The sequence below is a fragment of the Salmo salar genome, chromosome ssa04 (genome assembly GCF_905237065.1).
Source record: "Salmo salar chromosome ssa04, Ssal_v3.1, whole genome shotgun sequence".
Classification (NCBI taxonomy): Eukaryota; Metazoa; Chordata; class Actinopteri; order Salmoniformes; family Salmonidae; genus Salmo; species Salmo salar.
This window is the reverse complement of record NC_059445.1, coordinates 20856035-20872820: the sequence shown is the minus strand read 5'-3', so window position 1 is coordinate 20872820 and position 16786 is coordinate 20856035. Positions and strand designations below refer to the sequence as shown.

Below are 16786 nucleotides of genomic sequence, written 5' to 3'. Positions count from 1 at the left end.
ATGAAGGGGAGGAGACATGTTAAAGGATTATTAAGCCTTGAGACAATTGAGACATGGATTGTGTATGTGTGCCATTCAGAGGGTGAATGGACAAGACAAAATATTTAAGTGTCTTTGAATGGGGTACGGTAGTCGGTACCAGGCACACCAGTTTGAGTGTGTCAAGAACTGTAACGCTGCTGGGTTTCACACAAACAGTTTCCCCATGTGTATCAAGAATGGTCCACCACCTAAAGGGAATCCAGCCAACTTGACACAAGTGTAGGAAGCATTGGAGTCAACATGGGCCAGCATCCTGGTGGAACGCTTTTGACACCTTGCAGAGTCCATGCCCAGAGGAACTCAGGCGGTTCTGAGGACAAAAGGGGAGGGGGAGGGGGGGGGCAACTCAAGATTAGGAAGGTGTTCCTAATGTTTAATCCACTCAGTGTATACAATAACATAATCTAATAGCTCTTCCTAGTGGTTGAAAAGAACCACAGCAACCCGGGACAAATTCAGTTGGCAAACGTAGTCGAACGTTGCAGGTAGAAATGTCATGAATAGAATAGGACACCTTATTACACACTGAACAAAAATATAAATGCAACATGGAACAATTTTAAAAAATGTACTGAGTTGGAGTTCATAGAAGGAAACTAGTCAAACGAAAGAAATCAATTCCTTAAAAAAAATAAAAGTAGGGGAGTGGATCAGAAAACCAGTCACTATCTGAAGTAAACACCATTTGCCTCATGCAGCACGACACATCTCCTTCCCATAGAGTTGATCAGGCTGTTCATTGCGGTGTGTGGAATGTAGTCCCACTCCTCTTCAATGGCTGTGCGAAGTTGCTGGATATTGGTGGGAACTGGAACACGCTGTCATACACGTCAATCCAGAGCATCCCAAACATGCTCAATGGGTGACATGTCTGGTCAGTATGCAGGCCATGGAAGAACTGGGACATTTTCAGCTTCCAGGAATTGTGTTCAGATCCTTGCGACATGGGTCTGTGCATTATCATGCTGAAATAGGAGGTGATGGCTGCGGATGAATGGCATGACAATGGGCCTCAGGATCTCATCAAGGTATCTCTGTGTATTCAAATTCCCATTAATAAAATGTAATTGTGTTCGTTGTGCGTAGCTTATGCCTGCCCATACCATAATGCCACTGCCACCACGGGGCACTCTGTTCACAACGTTGACATCAGCAAACCGCTCACCCACACAACTGCCCAGTACAGTCGAAACCGGGATTCATCCATGAAGAACACTTCTCCAGCATGCCAGTGGCCATCAAAGGTGAGCATTTGCCCAGTGTAGAACTGCAGTCAGGTCAACACCCTGATGAAGACGATGAGCATGCAGAGGGGCTTTATTTATATTGAATATTTTACAACATTGTGCCCTGCTGAACGCACCTGTTTCTTTCTTTTTTTATACAGTACCAGTCAAAAGTTTGGACACACCGCCTCATTCAATGGTTTTTCTTTATTTTTACTTTTTTCTACATTGTGGAACAGTGAAGACATCAAAACTATGAAGTAACACAGAATCATGTAGTAACCAAAAAAAGTGTTAAACAAATCAAAATATATTTTATATTTGAGATTCTTCAAAGTAGCCACCCTTCGCCTTGATGACAGCTTTGCACACTCTTGGCACACTCAACCAGCTTCATGAGGAATGCTTTTCCAATAGTCTTTAAGAAGTTCCGACATACAGTGGCTTGCGAAAGTATTCACCCCCTTGGCATTTTTCCTATTATGTTGCCTTACAACCTGGAATTAAAATAGATTTTTGGGGGGTTTGTATCATTTGATTTACACAACATGCCTACCACTTTGAAGATGCAAAATAGTTTTTATTGTGAAACAAACAAGAAATAAGACAAAAAAACAGAAAATTGAGCCTGCATAACTATTCACCCCCCCCCCAAAGTCAATACTTTGTAGAGCCACCTTTTGCAGCAATTACAGCTGCAAGTCTCTTGGGGTATGTCTCTATAAGCTTGGCACATCTAGCCACTGGGATTTATGCCCAATTTTCAACAAAAAACTGCTCCAGCTCCTTCAAGTTGGATAGGTTCACTGGTGTACAGCAATCTTTAAGTCATACCACAGATTCTCAATTGGATTGAGGTCTGGGCTTTGACTAGGCCATTCCAAGACATTTAAATGTTTCCCCTTAAACCACTCGAGTGTTGATTTAGCAGTATGCTTAGGGTCAATGTCCTGCTGGAAGATGAACCTCCGGTCCCAGTCTCAAATCTCTGGAAGACCGAAACAGGTTTCCCTCAAGAATCTTCCTGTAGTTAGCGCCATCCATCATTCCTTCAATTCTGACCAGTTTCCCAGTCCCTGCTGATGAAAAACATCCCCACAGCATGATGCTGCCACCACCATGCTTCACTGTTGGGATGGTGTTCTCGGGGTGATGAGAGGTGTTGGGTTTGCACCTGCGCCAGACATAGCATTTTCCTTGATGGCCAAAAAGCTCAATTTTAGTCTAATCTGACCAGAGTACATTCTTCCATATGTTTGGGGAGTCTCCCACATGCCTGTTGGCGAACACCAAATGTGTTTGCTTATTTTTTCTTTAAGCAATGGCTTTTTTCTGGCTACTCTTCCATAAAGCCCAGCTCTGTGGAGTGTATGGCTTAAAGTGGTCCTATGGACAGATACTCCAATCTCCGCTGTGGAGCTTTGCAGCTCCTTCAGGGTTATTTGGTCTCTTTGTTGCCTCTCTGATTAATGCCCTCCTTGCCTGGTCCATGAGTTTTGGTGGGCGTCCCTCTCTTGGCAGGTTTGTTGCTGTACCATATTTAAACAATTTTAACAATGGATTTAATGGTGCTCCGTGGAATGTTCAAAGTTTCAGAGATTTTTTAATAACCCAACCCTGATCTGGACTCTCACAACTTTGTCCCTGACCTGTTTGAAGAGCTCCTTGGTTTTCATTGTGCCGCTTGCTTGGTGGTGTTGCAGAGTCCGGGGCCTTTCCGAACTGGTGTATATATACTGAGCTCATGTGACGCATTGCACACAGGTGGAATTTATTTAACTAATTATGTGACTTCTGAAGGTAATTGGTTGCACCAGATCTTATTTAGGGGCTTCATAACAAAGGGGGTGAATACATATGCGCGCACCACTTTTCCATTGAAATTTTACATTTCTTGAAACCAGTAATTTTTTTCATTTCACTTCACCAATTTGGACTATTTTGTATATGTCCATTACATGAAATCCAAATGAAAATCCATTTAAGTTACAGGTTGTAACGCAACAAAATAGGGGGTGAATACTTTTGCAAGGTACTGTATGCTGAGCACTTGTTGGCTGCTTTCCTTCACCCTGCGGTCCAACTCAATTGGGTTGAGGTCGGGTGATTGTGGAGGCCAGGTCATCTGATGCAGCACTCCATCACTCTCCTTGGTCAAATAGCCCTTACAGTCTGGAGGTGTGGTGGGTCATTGTCCTGTTGAAAAACAAATAGTCCCACTAAGCGCAAACCAGATGGGAAGCCGTATCGCTGCAGAATGCTGTGGTAACTATGCTGGTTAGTGTACCTTGAATTCTAAATAAATCACTGAGTGTCACCAGCAAAGCACCCCCACACTTCCTACTCCATGCTTCACTGTGGGAACCACACATGTAGAGATCATCCGTTCACCTACTCACAGGTCTTCCTTTCCTGTGGCAGTCCTCATGAGAGCCAGTTTCATCATAGCATTTGATGGTTTTTGCGACTGTACTTGAACTTGTCTTAAAGTAATGGACTGTCATTTCTCTTTGCTTATTTGAGCTGTTCTTACCATAATATGGACTTGGTCTTTTACCAAATAGGGCCATCTTCTGTATACCACCCCTACCTTGTCACAACACAACTGATTGGCTCAAACGCATTAAGGAAAGAAATTCCACAAATTAACAAGGCACACCTGTTAATTTCATTTCATTCCATTTGTCTTACCTCATGAAGCTGGTTGAGAGAATGCCAAGAGTGTGCAGAGCTGTCATCAAGGCAAAGGGAGGCTACTTTGAAGAATCTCAAATATATTTAAGACTTTTTTGGTTCCTACATGATTCCATATGTGTTATTTCATAGTTGATGTCTTCACTATTATTCTACAATGTAGAAAACAGTAAAAATATAGAAAAACCCTGGAATGAGTAGATGTATCCAAACTTGTGACTGGTACTGTATGTTCTCACTTTTGACACTCATTTGTACCACAATTGTATCACAAAATAATATAATTTCAATCAAGGAGTGTGATTTCGTATGAAAAAGATAAAACAAATCATTGTTTGGCATTTTGTATTTGACATTTTTGTAGTGCAACATAACTGGCCATTTCATTTATACATGAACAGTTAAACATTCAATTAGAATGCAAACATTTCAGTCACTACTGAACCTACAGTTTGTATTTTTTCTTCTTAACTAGTAGTCAAGTCTGATTCATTGAATGTTTGTTTCCATCTAGTAAAAAAAACATGAAACCAGAAATATAAAACATGTCCCGTTAACTGAAACTTCTGGGCCTCTAAATAATATCTGGATTATCGATGTTCCCACAAGCATCTTTTCACTTTTCTCAGCCAGTAAAAGTGCATTGTGTTGTTTGGCATTGTGGTTACGGTATTACCATGGTTACAGTAGGCTATTACAAGGGTGATTACTTCACTCGGCACTTGATCTTTTTGCCGTAGCTGTCGACCACATCCGGGGTGATGCTCTCGTCCTCCTCCACGTCCTCTGTGACGGACTTGCCCACCAGCTGGAAGATGTCCTCGGGGGGAACGCCCTTCGGCTCGCCCACCTTCACCCCCAGCATGTCCATACCAAGCACCGTGCCTTTGGGGATCGCCACCTTGGCCACCACTGATTTCCCCAGCTGGAAGAGAACACAATCAATGTATTAAAAGAAGTCCTGACATCTTTTCCTGTTTGAAGCAACGAACCAAAGATCATATAGCCTATAGGGTACAGAGTTTTTCCAGGTCAGATGACAAGGTTAGGAAAACAAACTCCTGGCCCTAACACACACCCACCCCTGAATTGGAATAAACGCTTAAATAATGTTTGTAAAAAAAAAATGGCCCCATTGTCTTACATCAGATAGCCTGACTGCCATTAACCATTGCAGATGGCCATGTGGTAGCGTAAGAATAACGCCATCTGTTGGAATACAATGAAAAGTGCCAATCCAGGAACGTACCTTGTCGTGGCATGGCTTCTCACAGGGCAGCATCTGCTTAATGCCCGTCCCCAGAGACCTCTCCACCAATCGAATGGCATTCACCAGCTCTGTCAGCTCAGAGGGCTCCAGAGAAGCTTCGTGGTCACTTCCCTTCCAGCTTTTGTCCAGGGTCACATGACGCTCAATGACCTTTGCCCCCAGTGCCACTGCTGCCACGGAGATGTGGACCCCAGACTCATGGCCGGAATATCCAATGGGAATATCAGGGAATTCCTTCTGGTATTCCTATGAACGAGATCATGGGTCATTTTCCTGCCTCGAAACATGTATTCTCTCTGGATTTAGCCTTAATCACAGACTAGCAATGTGACTGTTGCACTAGTGGTCCATTGGGGCGGCAGGTAGCCTAGTGGTTAGAGCGATGGGCAGGAACCGAAAGGTTGCTAGATCGAATCCCCGAGCTGACAAGGTAAAAATCTGTCATTCTGCCCCTGAACAAGGCAGTTAACCCACTGTTCCTAAGCAGTCATTGTAAATACGAATTTGTTCTTAACTGACTTGCCTAGTTAAATAAAGGTTAAATAAAATAAAAATTTAATAACAGAAATAAGATGCACCATGTGTTTAGGGGTGATCTTGCCTGAAACAATTCCTTCATTCAAACCAATGAAAAACTCTTACAGCGATGACACGCAGGTTGACATCTTCAGCCTCCAATGGGTAGGCACTGGTGCACTGCAGGATGCAGAAGTTCTGATTGTGTTTCTTGACCGTCTGGTAGACCCGTCTCATTGTCTCCATTGACTGCATGCCACTGGATACCACCATGGGGCGACCTAGCATTAAACCAAAGAAATGTGAGATTTCACAACAAAAAACCTACGCTTCGCTTTATTCTTGATATTGCACATTTTTTACTACACTTTCACGAGTTTAAAGTAGACCAAATAATCAAATTACTTCAGAAGCTAAAATGTTCATTTTTACATTTAGCAGCCCAAGACACCCAATATCTATCATACTGTAAACTTTAATCACTGACCTTTTTTTGCAGTCGTTTCCAGATAGGGAAAGTTATTGGTGTCCCCTGAACCGACTTTGAAGAAGGGCACATCAAGCTCATGTAGGAACTCCACAGCCATCTAACAAGAGATATACAACAAATAATTAATAGATTTTATATGCATTATACAGGCCTATTCAATATAGTACCACAGTAGGAGTCATAATACCCCCCAAAAACTAACAGTCAAACAGGGAAATAGTTCCAATTGTTTCCCCCACATTTATTTTTCCCCATAGGGGATTTTAGAAACTCTTAAAATAAAGGCTGTGTTTCATGTAGGATCACCCTGGCGTGACATTTTGATAATTGTGTAAATCGCTCTAGGACAAGGTGACTTATCAATTTATTTGCCTGTATTTACCACACAAAAAAATAAAATGCTACTTAGCTGCTAATGTGGCTGTCATAAAGAACTACAAATGCCATGACACTGCTGAATCGAGGTGAAGAATCTCTGGATTAACTATATACAAATCGTCACCCTGTCCAAGAGATTTAGATGGTTATGAAAACATCACGCCAGGGTAAGGATTCCATAAACACAGCCCTTATTTTAGGTATTTCTAAAATTCCCTATAGGAAAAATGAATTGTGAAACAATTCGAACCATTTCTTTATTTGACCGCTAGGTTATGGGTATTATGACACCTCCACTGTGGGGCTCTATGGGCATATTCCACATCACCATCATTCTTACCTCGTCCATTCCTGAAGCAGTAAAGAAAATTCCAACCTCCTTTGCATATTTCTGAAGCTCTCTATATTGTTCATGACTGAACTCAAGATGGCGCTTGTGCTCTCCGTATGTCTTTCCCCAGGATTGCTTGGAGGTGTACGGACGCTCCAGGGCACGCTTGTTGAACTTGTACTCAAGCTCACTCTTCTGAAACTTGGCGCAGTCTGCCCCGCAGTCCTGTGAATTGATTGTCAATATGAGTAGGGTCACATAGTTGTAAAATGTGTTGCCAAGGAGGATGAGGAGGAAACCTTGTTTCAAATCGTCTATAATTTATTGCGACAGGTGGGTCCACACCCCAACGTGCCACACGTCATGATGACACTCACCTGTCTCGAACAATGAGAGAAGATTTGAAATAGACAAGGTGGTGACAGACATTGTCGGATTACCTCAGAGCGAAACATGAATACATTCAAATGCGTCACCTGCAACTGGACAATGACATTTTAGAAGATAAAGGTTTGGCCAAATCAAAAACAAAGATAGTATCGCCAAGTTAAGGCTGGTCAAAATGTCACTGTACTACACCAAACAGTACCTAACCTAACTCAGAGTAAGGCCAGAATGGCATTTCACTGTACTTGTGCACGTGACATTAAAAAAAAACTTGAATGGATACCAAAAATCTTTGGTTAAATCACATTATCATGTGCAACAATCTATGGCTAACACACCCACTGCCTTTCATAAAACACAGTCAAGTGGTGTGATCATTTTGTATATGGGGGTGGGTATCTGTTGTGCCATATCTCTGGCAGGAATTCTATTTCCACCAATATCAGTCCTTAATAAATTGACCAATAGATGCCCATGGTCTCAATGGCACAAGTTCACAATTTGAAATACAACCCCAGCAAGCAACAGAGCAGGCTATTGTCATTTTACAGTCATATGGGCACTGGAATCGATCATTTCCTCATAGGCGCAGGGCAGCAGTCAGACAAGAAGCAGTGTCATGCAAGAGACTGGACTGTCAGTTTTAAAACTGCCAAAAATAGTCAAATGCATTTATACTAAAGAAGCCGCTAGTTAACTAGCAAGTAAGTCAGTACCATGGTCCCCAATACAGCAGCTGAACTAAGTTAACTGATTCACTTTGCTACTAACATTACCTTGGCCATCTTGATCATTTTCTTGGCGATTTCAATATCTCCCTGGTGGTTCTGTCCAATTTCTGCAATAATAAAGCAGGGGTTAGAACCCCCAATCATCCTGCCAGGACAAAGCTCGAATTTCAGAGGCATTTTAGAAACGTGATCAATGCGGTTTCCTAAAATGTTTGTAGCGATAAGATGGCCAGGTTCGCTTGCTCTTAACCAGTACAGAGACAGTCAAGTGTGGGTTCTCGCGGAAGAAGTCGAGCTAATTTCCACGTTGCACATCCGGAATCCACGTGGTTTCCTCTCCACTCATGTTTCAAAATAAAAGTTCTCCCTTCACTCACAGGTCATTTCAGGATTCTCAAGAGTCAAAATGTGAGACATTGTAATTAATACTTTAAATATATATATATATATTATTATTACAGAAGAAGTATAAACGTCAATAATTATTTGTATACAGTGTATTTGACTTTTTTTTAACACATAATTCTATTTCACATCCTCTGATATAGAAAAGTAAACATCCACCACATGTATATAAATAAATGTACCTTATATAGACAGTCAAGTCTACTATATTGTAATCTAATCTGTTTGTTTCTACCTATAAAAAAATGTATAAATAAAAAACTGGCTTCTGACTATACATCACCCAGTGCCATGTTCAGTATTCAAACGTTGCAGATAGAAATTCAATGAATAGAGCCGACGTGATTCCTAACATGCAAACCTCACCAATCACCAAGGTTATTATAGTTTTGTAATTTAATATAAAACACATATTTTTATTCGATTTTAGATTTTTATTTGAAATTAAGTATAGTTTTAGTTCGTTTTCAAACTTGATGTACTAGTTTTTATTCGGTTTCGTTTTTTGTATTATTTCGTTTCAGTTTTAGTTTTCCGGGACAGAAAGTAGCCTATGGGTGGAATTCTAGGAGCCATTTATGTTTACTTGGCCTATAGTTTGTGTTTTTTGGGGATGTCACTTCGTTCCACTGGGGGCAGTAATACTAACGTGATGGGCCAGGTCATATGTTTGGCTTGCTCAATCTTGACGTGACTTGGATTTAAAAGAATAATAGCCTAGACTGGTACAAGAATAATGTTGGAAGGAAACTCTCTTGCCCATGTTTACACCAATCCAAAGCTTTTTTCACTTTAGTAGTACATGTAAAAAGAATCAAGTAGCCTACCTTTACCTTTATCTGAGTGAAAGACAGAGGAAAAAAACAACAAATGAAGTCAAGGCACATTTGTTATGTTTATGTGATATTGTAGAATTTTGAAACTGAAAAACACATTTTTGGATGACAGCCAGGTGTATTTTGTTACACCAAAATGAACATCTGTTTTAGAGGAATGAGGACCAACAGTCTACCACACAAACATTTTTAAATTGTCCACAATGAACGCTTGTGATGCAGTGTAAATATTATGTAACTAATAACATTTTCTGCTAGAGTTATTAAGGTTAAACATACCATTCACTAACACCTTCAAATAGGGTTAATAAAAAAACAGCTGCAACAACAGCTGCAAAAACAGCAAAAAAATCCACATTTAACATGTTATGTTTATGTAATATTAGAGAATTTTGTATCTGAAAAATATATTATTGGGTGACAGCCAGCAGTATATTGATTGTTACACAGAAATGACTATCGGTTTTTTGGGGGGGAATGATGCAACTAATGTAGACATTAACAAATGCATTTCTATCACTTCCAAAATAAAAAAATTTAATTGAGGAGGATTACCAAGATGGCTGCACAGTGGCTTCAATACAGCACCACCTGTTAGTCATTCAGGTTTTATGCACATTATTGTTCGAAAACCCCGTTAGTAAAAAAGGGCTTAAATTATAGTTTCAGTATAGCTTTAGTTTTTCAAATGTTTATTTATTATTTTATTTCAGTTTACTAAATAGTTTTTCATTTTTATTTTAGTTTAAGTTTTTGTTTACCATATTTAACCTTTGCCGACCACATTGCGTGTGCGAGCGTTGCAAAATTACTGTACACTTATATGTTATTCAATCATTTCCCCCACATCTCTCACATGCTTAAACGTGCCTCTGTGTAGCCAAGAGCTAAAATAGAACTTGGTTCTATTTGAGATGCACATGTGTTGACTGTCGCCTCCTTATTGGATATAAGGAAAAAGATACAAACCCACGTGGATGCTTGACAGACACGAGGAGAGAATAATTAAAGATAATTAACTAGGTTTCCCTTTTCATCTGTGGTTTTGTCGCTGGAGTAGAGACACACACGATTTTGTATGACTCCGGGTCAAAATTCTACAAAGAACCAGCTAAAAACAGGACAATATGCAGGTAAAATAACAACCCAATGTTCATCTCCCAGGACAAGCTAACTAGCAACAGCTAGCTACCTAAATGTCCATGATTGTTTCATGTGTTTCGACCTGCCCGCAAATTAATATAGTTTGTTCACAGTTGGCTTTGATGTTTTAACCTGAGTGTCATGATCGCATCTGATGTGGATGAACAAAATAAGCATGCAGATGCAGGCGTGTGGCTGGTAGAATTAGCATGTTACAACTTCCCCAAACCAGCCCCTCAAGTGCATACACATGTTGATTTTGACTGTCCCCATCAGACTTTAGTTCATGACACGCAGATTAAATTAGCAAAACAACTAAAGTATATTAATTTGGGGACAGGTCAAAACACACAACACATTCATGGATATTTAGCTAGCTAACTATTGCTAGTTAATTTGTCCTGGGACATAAACGTTGGGTTGTTCGTTTAGTTTAAATGTAGGGTCCCTTTTTTTGCTGGATCTTTGCCGAATTTTTCATTATACAAAATCATGTTCTCTACTCTGACAATTAATCCACAGATTAAAGGGGAAACCTAGTTAGTTTTTAGATAGGGTTCTTTGATTAATCTCTTCTCGTTCAACTGTCAATCACCCACGTGGGTTAGTATGCTCGCGAAAACCAATGAGTAAAATGGAGAGGGGGGACTTGCAGGCGTTAAGGTTCTGAAATCGAACCAAGTTCTATTTTAGCGCCTGGCTATGCAGACGCGCATGAGCAGTTAAATAATTGAATAATGGGTACATTTATTTTGCAACGATCCCGCACGAAACGTGCTACTGATAGTAGTTGCGATTGATGGTCTGTTTACATAGCAGGTTATGATAATTAACGTGGCAGGTTAGGTCAATTAACGTGGCAGGTTAGGGGAACCAACACAGTAGGTTAGGTGAAATAACAGGTCAGGAGACTGAGGTTAAAGTGAGGAAAAGGATTAGGGTTAGGTGTTGCTACAACACTAAAGTTGTCAACAACTGTTGTCTCTGACCCGACCACTAAATGAAGATGTAGGTCTACTCCATCTAGCCACAATGGTAGAAATGTAAACAGACGATCAGTCCTGACATACCATCAATATCATAACACCGGTCTAGTCAGCATATTAACATGTTTGTTTTACATAGCATCTTTCTATCTGAACGTTCCACAACGTTGTGTCCTGCTGAATGAACGCACACCTGGTTGACTCAGCCCTTGTTGTTGTAGCCGTCCACCATACTTGGCGTGACGCTCCCATCCTCCTCCACGTCCTCCGTGACGGCCTTGCCCAGCAGCTGTCCCATGTCTTCAGGAGAGATGCCCTTCGGCTCGCCCACCTTCACCCCCAGCATATCCATACTCAGCACCGTGCCTTTGGGTATCACCACCTTAGCCACCACTGACTTCCCGAGCTGGAAGAGAACATAATATGGAGATTTCCTCCTACAGTATGTGCTGTTGTAGGCTATACAGTACAAAGATAATACTTGATGTAAGGTAGGTTTATGACAAACATAATGGGCCTACCTTATAAAATAATTAATATAACATTATAATTTTGAGAAAGTTATTATTCCAAATGTCAATGGGAAAAATATTTATTTAGTATATTATTGATATATGTTGTATATTTTGTACATACAGTGCCTTCGGAAAGTATTCAGACACCTTCACTTTTTCCACATTTTGTTACTTAATTCTAAAATGGATGAAATAAAAAATGCTCCTCTTCAATCTACACACAATACCCCATAATGACAAAGCAAAAACTGGTTTTTAGAAATGTTTGCAAAACAGAAATACCTTATTTACATTAGTATTCCGGTGCCCCTGCACATTGACTCTGTACCAGCACCCCCCTGTATATATATATTTTTTTACTGCTTCTCTTTACTTACTTGATCATCCTTGAGATGATTCTACAACTTGATTGGAGTCCACCTGTGGTCAACTAAATTGATTCAACATGATTTGGAAAGGCACACACCTGTCTATATAAGCTCCCACAGTTGACAGTGCATGTCAGAGCAAAAACCAAGCCATGAGGTCAAAGGAACTGTCCGTAGCTCCAAGACAGGATTATGTCGAGGCACAGATCTGGGGAAGGGTACCAAAACATTTCTGCAGCATTGAAGGTCACAAAGAATACAGTGGCCTCCATCATTCTTAAATGGAAGAAGTTTGGAACCTCCAATAATTTTCCTAGAGCTAGCCAAACTGAGCAATCGGGGGAGAAGGGCCTTGGTCAGGGATGTGACCAAAAACCCGATGGTCACTCTGTCAGACCTCCAGAGTTCCTCTGTGGAGATGGGAGGACCATCTCTGCAGCACTCCACCAATTCGGCCTTTATGGTAGAGTGCACAGACGGAAGCCACTCCTCAGTAAAAGGCACATGACAGCCCGCTTGGAGTTTGCCAAAAGGCACCTAAAGGACTCTCAGACCATGAGAAACATGATTCTCTGGTCTGATGAAACCAAGATTGAACTCTTTGGCTTGAATCCCAAGCGTCATGTCTGGAGGAAATCAAGCACTGCTCATCACCTGGCCAATACCATACCTACTGTGAAGCATGGTGGTGGCAGCATCATGCTGTGGGGATGTTTTTCAGTGGCAGGGACTGAGAGACTAGTTGAGGGAAAGATGAACAGAGCAAAGTACAGAGAGATCCTTGATGAAAACCTTCTCCAGAGTGCTCAGGACCTCCGACGGGTGAAGTTCACCTTCCCACAGGACAACGACCCTAAGCACACAGCCAAGACAATGCAGGAGTGGCTTCGAGCAAATCTCTGAATGTCCTTGTGTGGCCCAGCCAGAGCCCGGACTTGAACCTGATCGTCTGGACTTGAACCTTGAAGGCGTTCCCACATATGATGAGCGCTTGCTGGCTGCTTTTCCTTCACTCCGCAGTCCAACTCATCCCAAACCATCTCAATTAGGTTGAGGTCGGGTGATTGTGGAGGCCAGGTCATCTGATGCAGCACTCATCACTCTCCCTCTTGGTCAAATAGCCTTCACACAGCCTGAAGTTGTGTTGGGTCATTGTCCTGTTGAAAAACAAATGATAGTCCCACTAAGCGCAAACCAGATGGGATGCCGTATTGCTGCAGAATGCTGTGGTAGCCATGCTGGTTAAGTGTGCATTGAATTCTAAATAAATCAGATGGTGTCACCAGCAAAGCACCATCACACCTCCTCCTCCATGCTTCACGGTGGGAACCACACATGCGGAGATCATCTGTTGACTAAATTTGGACTCATCGGACCAAAGGACAGATTTCCACCGGTCTAATGTCCAATGCTCGTGTTTCTTGGCCCAAGCAAGTCTCTTCTTATTGGTGTCCTTTAGTAGTGGTTTCTTTGCAGCAATCGACCATAAAGGCCTGATTCAGTCTCCTCTGAACAGTTGATGTTGAGATGTGTCTGTTACTTGAACTTTGTGGAGCATTTATTTGGGCTGCACAAACTCTAATGAACTTATCCTCTGCATCAGAGGTAACTCTGGGTCTTCCTTTCCTGTGGCAGTCCTCATGAGAGCCAGTTTCAGCATAGCGCTTGATGGTTTTTGCGAATGCACTTGAATAAACTTTTTTTCCAGATAGACTGACCTTCAGGTCTTAAAGTAATGATGGACTGTCGTTTTCTTAGCTTATTTGAGCTGTTCTTGCCATAATATGAACTTGGTCTTTTACCAAATAGGGCTGTCTTCTGTATACCACCCCTACCTTGTCACAACACAGCTGATTGGCTCAAAATCATTAAGGCACACCTGTTAATTGAAATGCATTCCAGGTGACTACCTCATGAAGCTGGTTGAGAGTATGCCAAGAGTGTGAAGAGCTGTCATCAAGGCAAAGGGTGGCTACTTTGAAGAATCACAAATATACAGTTGAAGTCGGAAGTTTACGTGCACCTTAGCCAAATACTTTCAAACTCAGTTTCACAATTCCTGACATTTAATCCTAGTAAAAATTCCCTGTCTTAGGTCAGTTAGTATCACTACTTTATTTTAAGTATGTGAAATGTCAGAATAACAGTAGAGAAAATGATTATTTTCAGCTTTTATTTCTTTCATCACATTCTCAGTGGATCAGAAGTTTACATACTCAATTAGTATTTGGTAGCATTGCCTTTAAATTGTTTACCTTGGGTCAAACATTTCGGGTAGCCTTCCACAAGCTTCCCACAATAAGTTGGGTGAATTTTGGCCCATTCCTCCTGACAGAGCTGGTGTAACTGAGTCAGGTTTGTTGGCCTCCTTGCTCGCAGACCCTTTTTCAGTTCTGCCCACAAATTTTCTATGGGATTGAGGTCAGGGCTTTGTGATGGCCACTCCAATACCTTGACTTTGTTGTCCTTAAGCCATTTTGCCACAACTTTGGAAGTCATTGTCCATTTGGAAGACCCATTTGCGACCAAGCTTTAATTTCCTGACTGATGTCTTGAGATGTTGCTTCAATATATCCACATAATTGTCCTTCCTTATGACGCCATCTATTTTGTGAAGTGCACCAGTCCCTCCTGCAACAAAGCACCCCCACAACATGATGCTGCCACCCCCGTACTTCACGGTTGGGATGGTGTTCTTCGGCTTGCAAGCCTCCCCCTTTTTCCTCCAAACATAACGATGGTCATTATGGCCAAATAGTTATATTTTTGTTTCATCAGACCAGAGGACACTTCTCCAAAAAGTACGATCTTTGTCCCCATGTGCAGTTGCAAACTGTAGTCTGGCTTTTTTATGGCGGTTTTGGAGCAGTGGATTCTTCCTTGCTGAGCGGCCTTTCAGGTTATGTCGATATAGGACTTGTTTAACTGTGGATATAGATACTTTTGTAACTGTTTACTCCAGCAACTTCACAAGGTGCTTTGCTGTTGTTCTGGGATTGATTTGCACTTTTCACACCAAAGTACGTTCATCTCTAGGAGACAGAATGCGTCTCCTTCCTGAGCGGTATGACGGCTGCGTGGTCCCATGGTATATATACGTGCGTACTATTGTTTGTACAGATGAACGTGGTACCTTCAGGCGTTTGGAAATTGCTCCCAAGGATGAACCAGACTTGTGGAGAACTACAATTATTTTTCTGAGGTCTTGGCTGATTTTGTTTTATATATTTCCCATGATATCAAGCAAAGAGGCACTGAGTTTGAAGGTAGGCCTTGAAATACATCCAAAGGTACTCCTCCAATTGACTCAAATGATGTCAATTAGCCTATCAGAAGCTTCTAAAGCCATGACATAACTTTCTGGAATTTTCCAAGCTGTTTAAAGGCACAGTCAACTTAGTGTATGTAAACTTCTGACCCACTGGAATTGTGATACAGTGAAATACTCTGTCTGTAAACAATTGTTGGAAAAATTACTTGTGTCATGCACAAAGTAGATGTCCTAACCGACTTACCAAAACTATAGTTTGATAACAAGAAATTTGTGGAGTGGTTGAAAAACGAGTTTTAATGACTCCAACCTAAGTGTATGTAAACTTCTGACTTCAACTGTAAATATATTTAGATTTGTTTAACAATTTTTTGGTTACTACATGATTCCACATGTGTTATTTCATAGTTTTGATGTCTTCACTATTATTCTACAATGTAGAAAATAGTACAAATAAAGTAAAAACCGTTGAATGAGTAGGTGTGTCCAAACTTTTGACTGGTACTGTATGTAAATGTGATATTCCGGTTTTAAATGTTTTATAAATTAGCAAAAATTTCTAAAAACCTTTTTTTGTCTTAAGTCATTATGGGGTATTGTGTGTAGATTGATGAGAGGGGGAAAAAAAACAATTTAATACTTTTTAGAATAAGGCTGTAACGTAACAAAATGTGGAACAAGGGACGGGGTCTGAAAGATATACTATATAAATATTTTCCCTTTCCCATTCATAATATTAACAGTCTCCAAAAAGTATGTGATATTTATTTTCAATTAAACCTCCCGAGGCCAACTCACCTTGTCATGGCAGGTTTCTCACAGGGTAGCATCTGTTTGATGCCCGTGTCTCTGGCCCGCTCCACCAGGCGGATGGCTCTGACCAGCTCTGTCAGCTCAGAAGGCTCCAGCGACGCTTCGTGGTCGTTGCCCTTCCAGCTCTTGTCCAGGGTCACGTGACGCTCCACCACTTTTGCCCCCATTGCCACTGCTGCCATGGTGATGCTGATACCCCTCTCATGGCCGGAATATCTGATGGGAATATCAGAGAATTCCTTCTGGTATTCCTACAGTATGTCAGGAAAATGGAGAGTGAAATACCATTACCATGGCCATCTTGATCATTTTCTTGGCGATTTCAATATCTCCCTGGTGGTTCTGTCCAATTTCTGCAATAATAAGACAGGGGTTAGAACCCCC

The 16786-nt window shown here is 41.2% G+C and overlaps 1 protein-coding gene and 1 pseudogene across 1 annotated transcript; both read right to left on the bottom strand.

Moving 5' to 3' along the window:
- Positions 1 to 4293: 4293 nt before the first annotated feature.
- On the bottom strand, positions 4294 to 8323 carry nansa (N-acetylneuraminic acid synthase a). The gene is given in 6 exon segments (NM_001140095.1): positions 4294 to 4887; positions 5212 to 5478; positions 5875 to 6029; positions 6236 to 6335; positions 6957 to 7172; positions 8111 to 8323. Coding segments are annotated over 6 exon segments (1089 nt in total). The 5' UTR covers positions 8243 to 8323; the 3' UTR covers positions 4294 to 4668.
- Positions 8324 to 9365: 1042 nt separating this feature from the next.
- LOC106602532 (sialic acid synthase-like) lies at positions 9366 to 16656 on the bottom strand (annotated as a pseudogene).
- Positions 16657 to 16786: the final 130 nt, after the last annotated feature.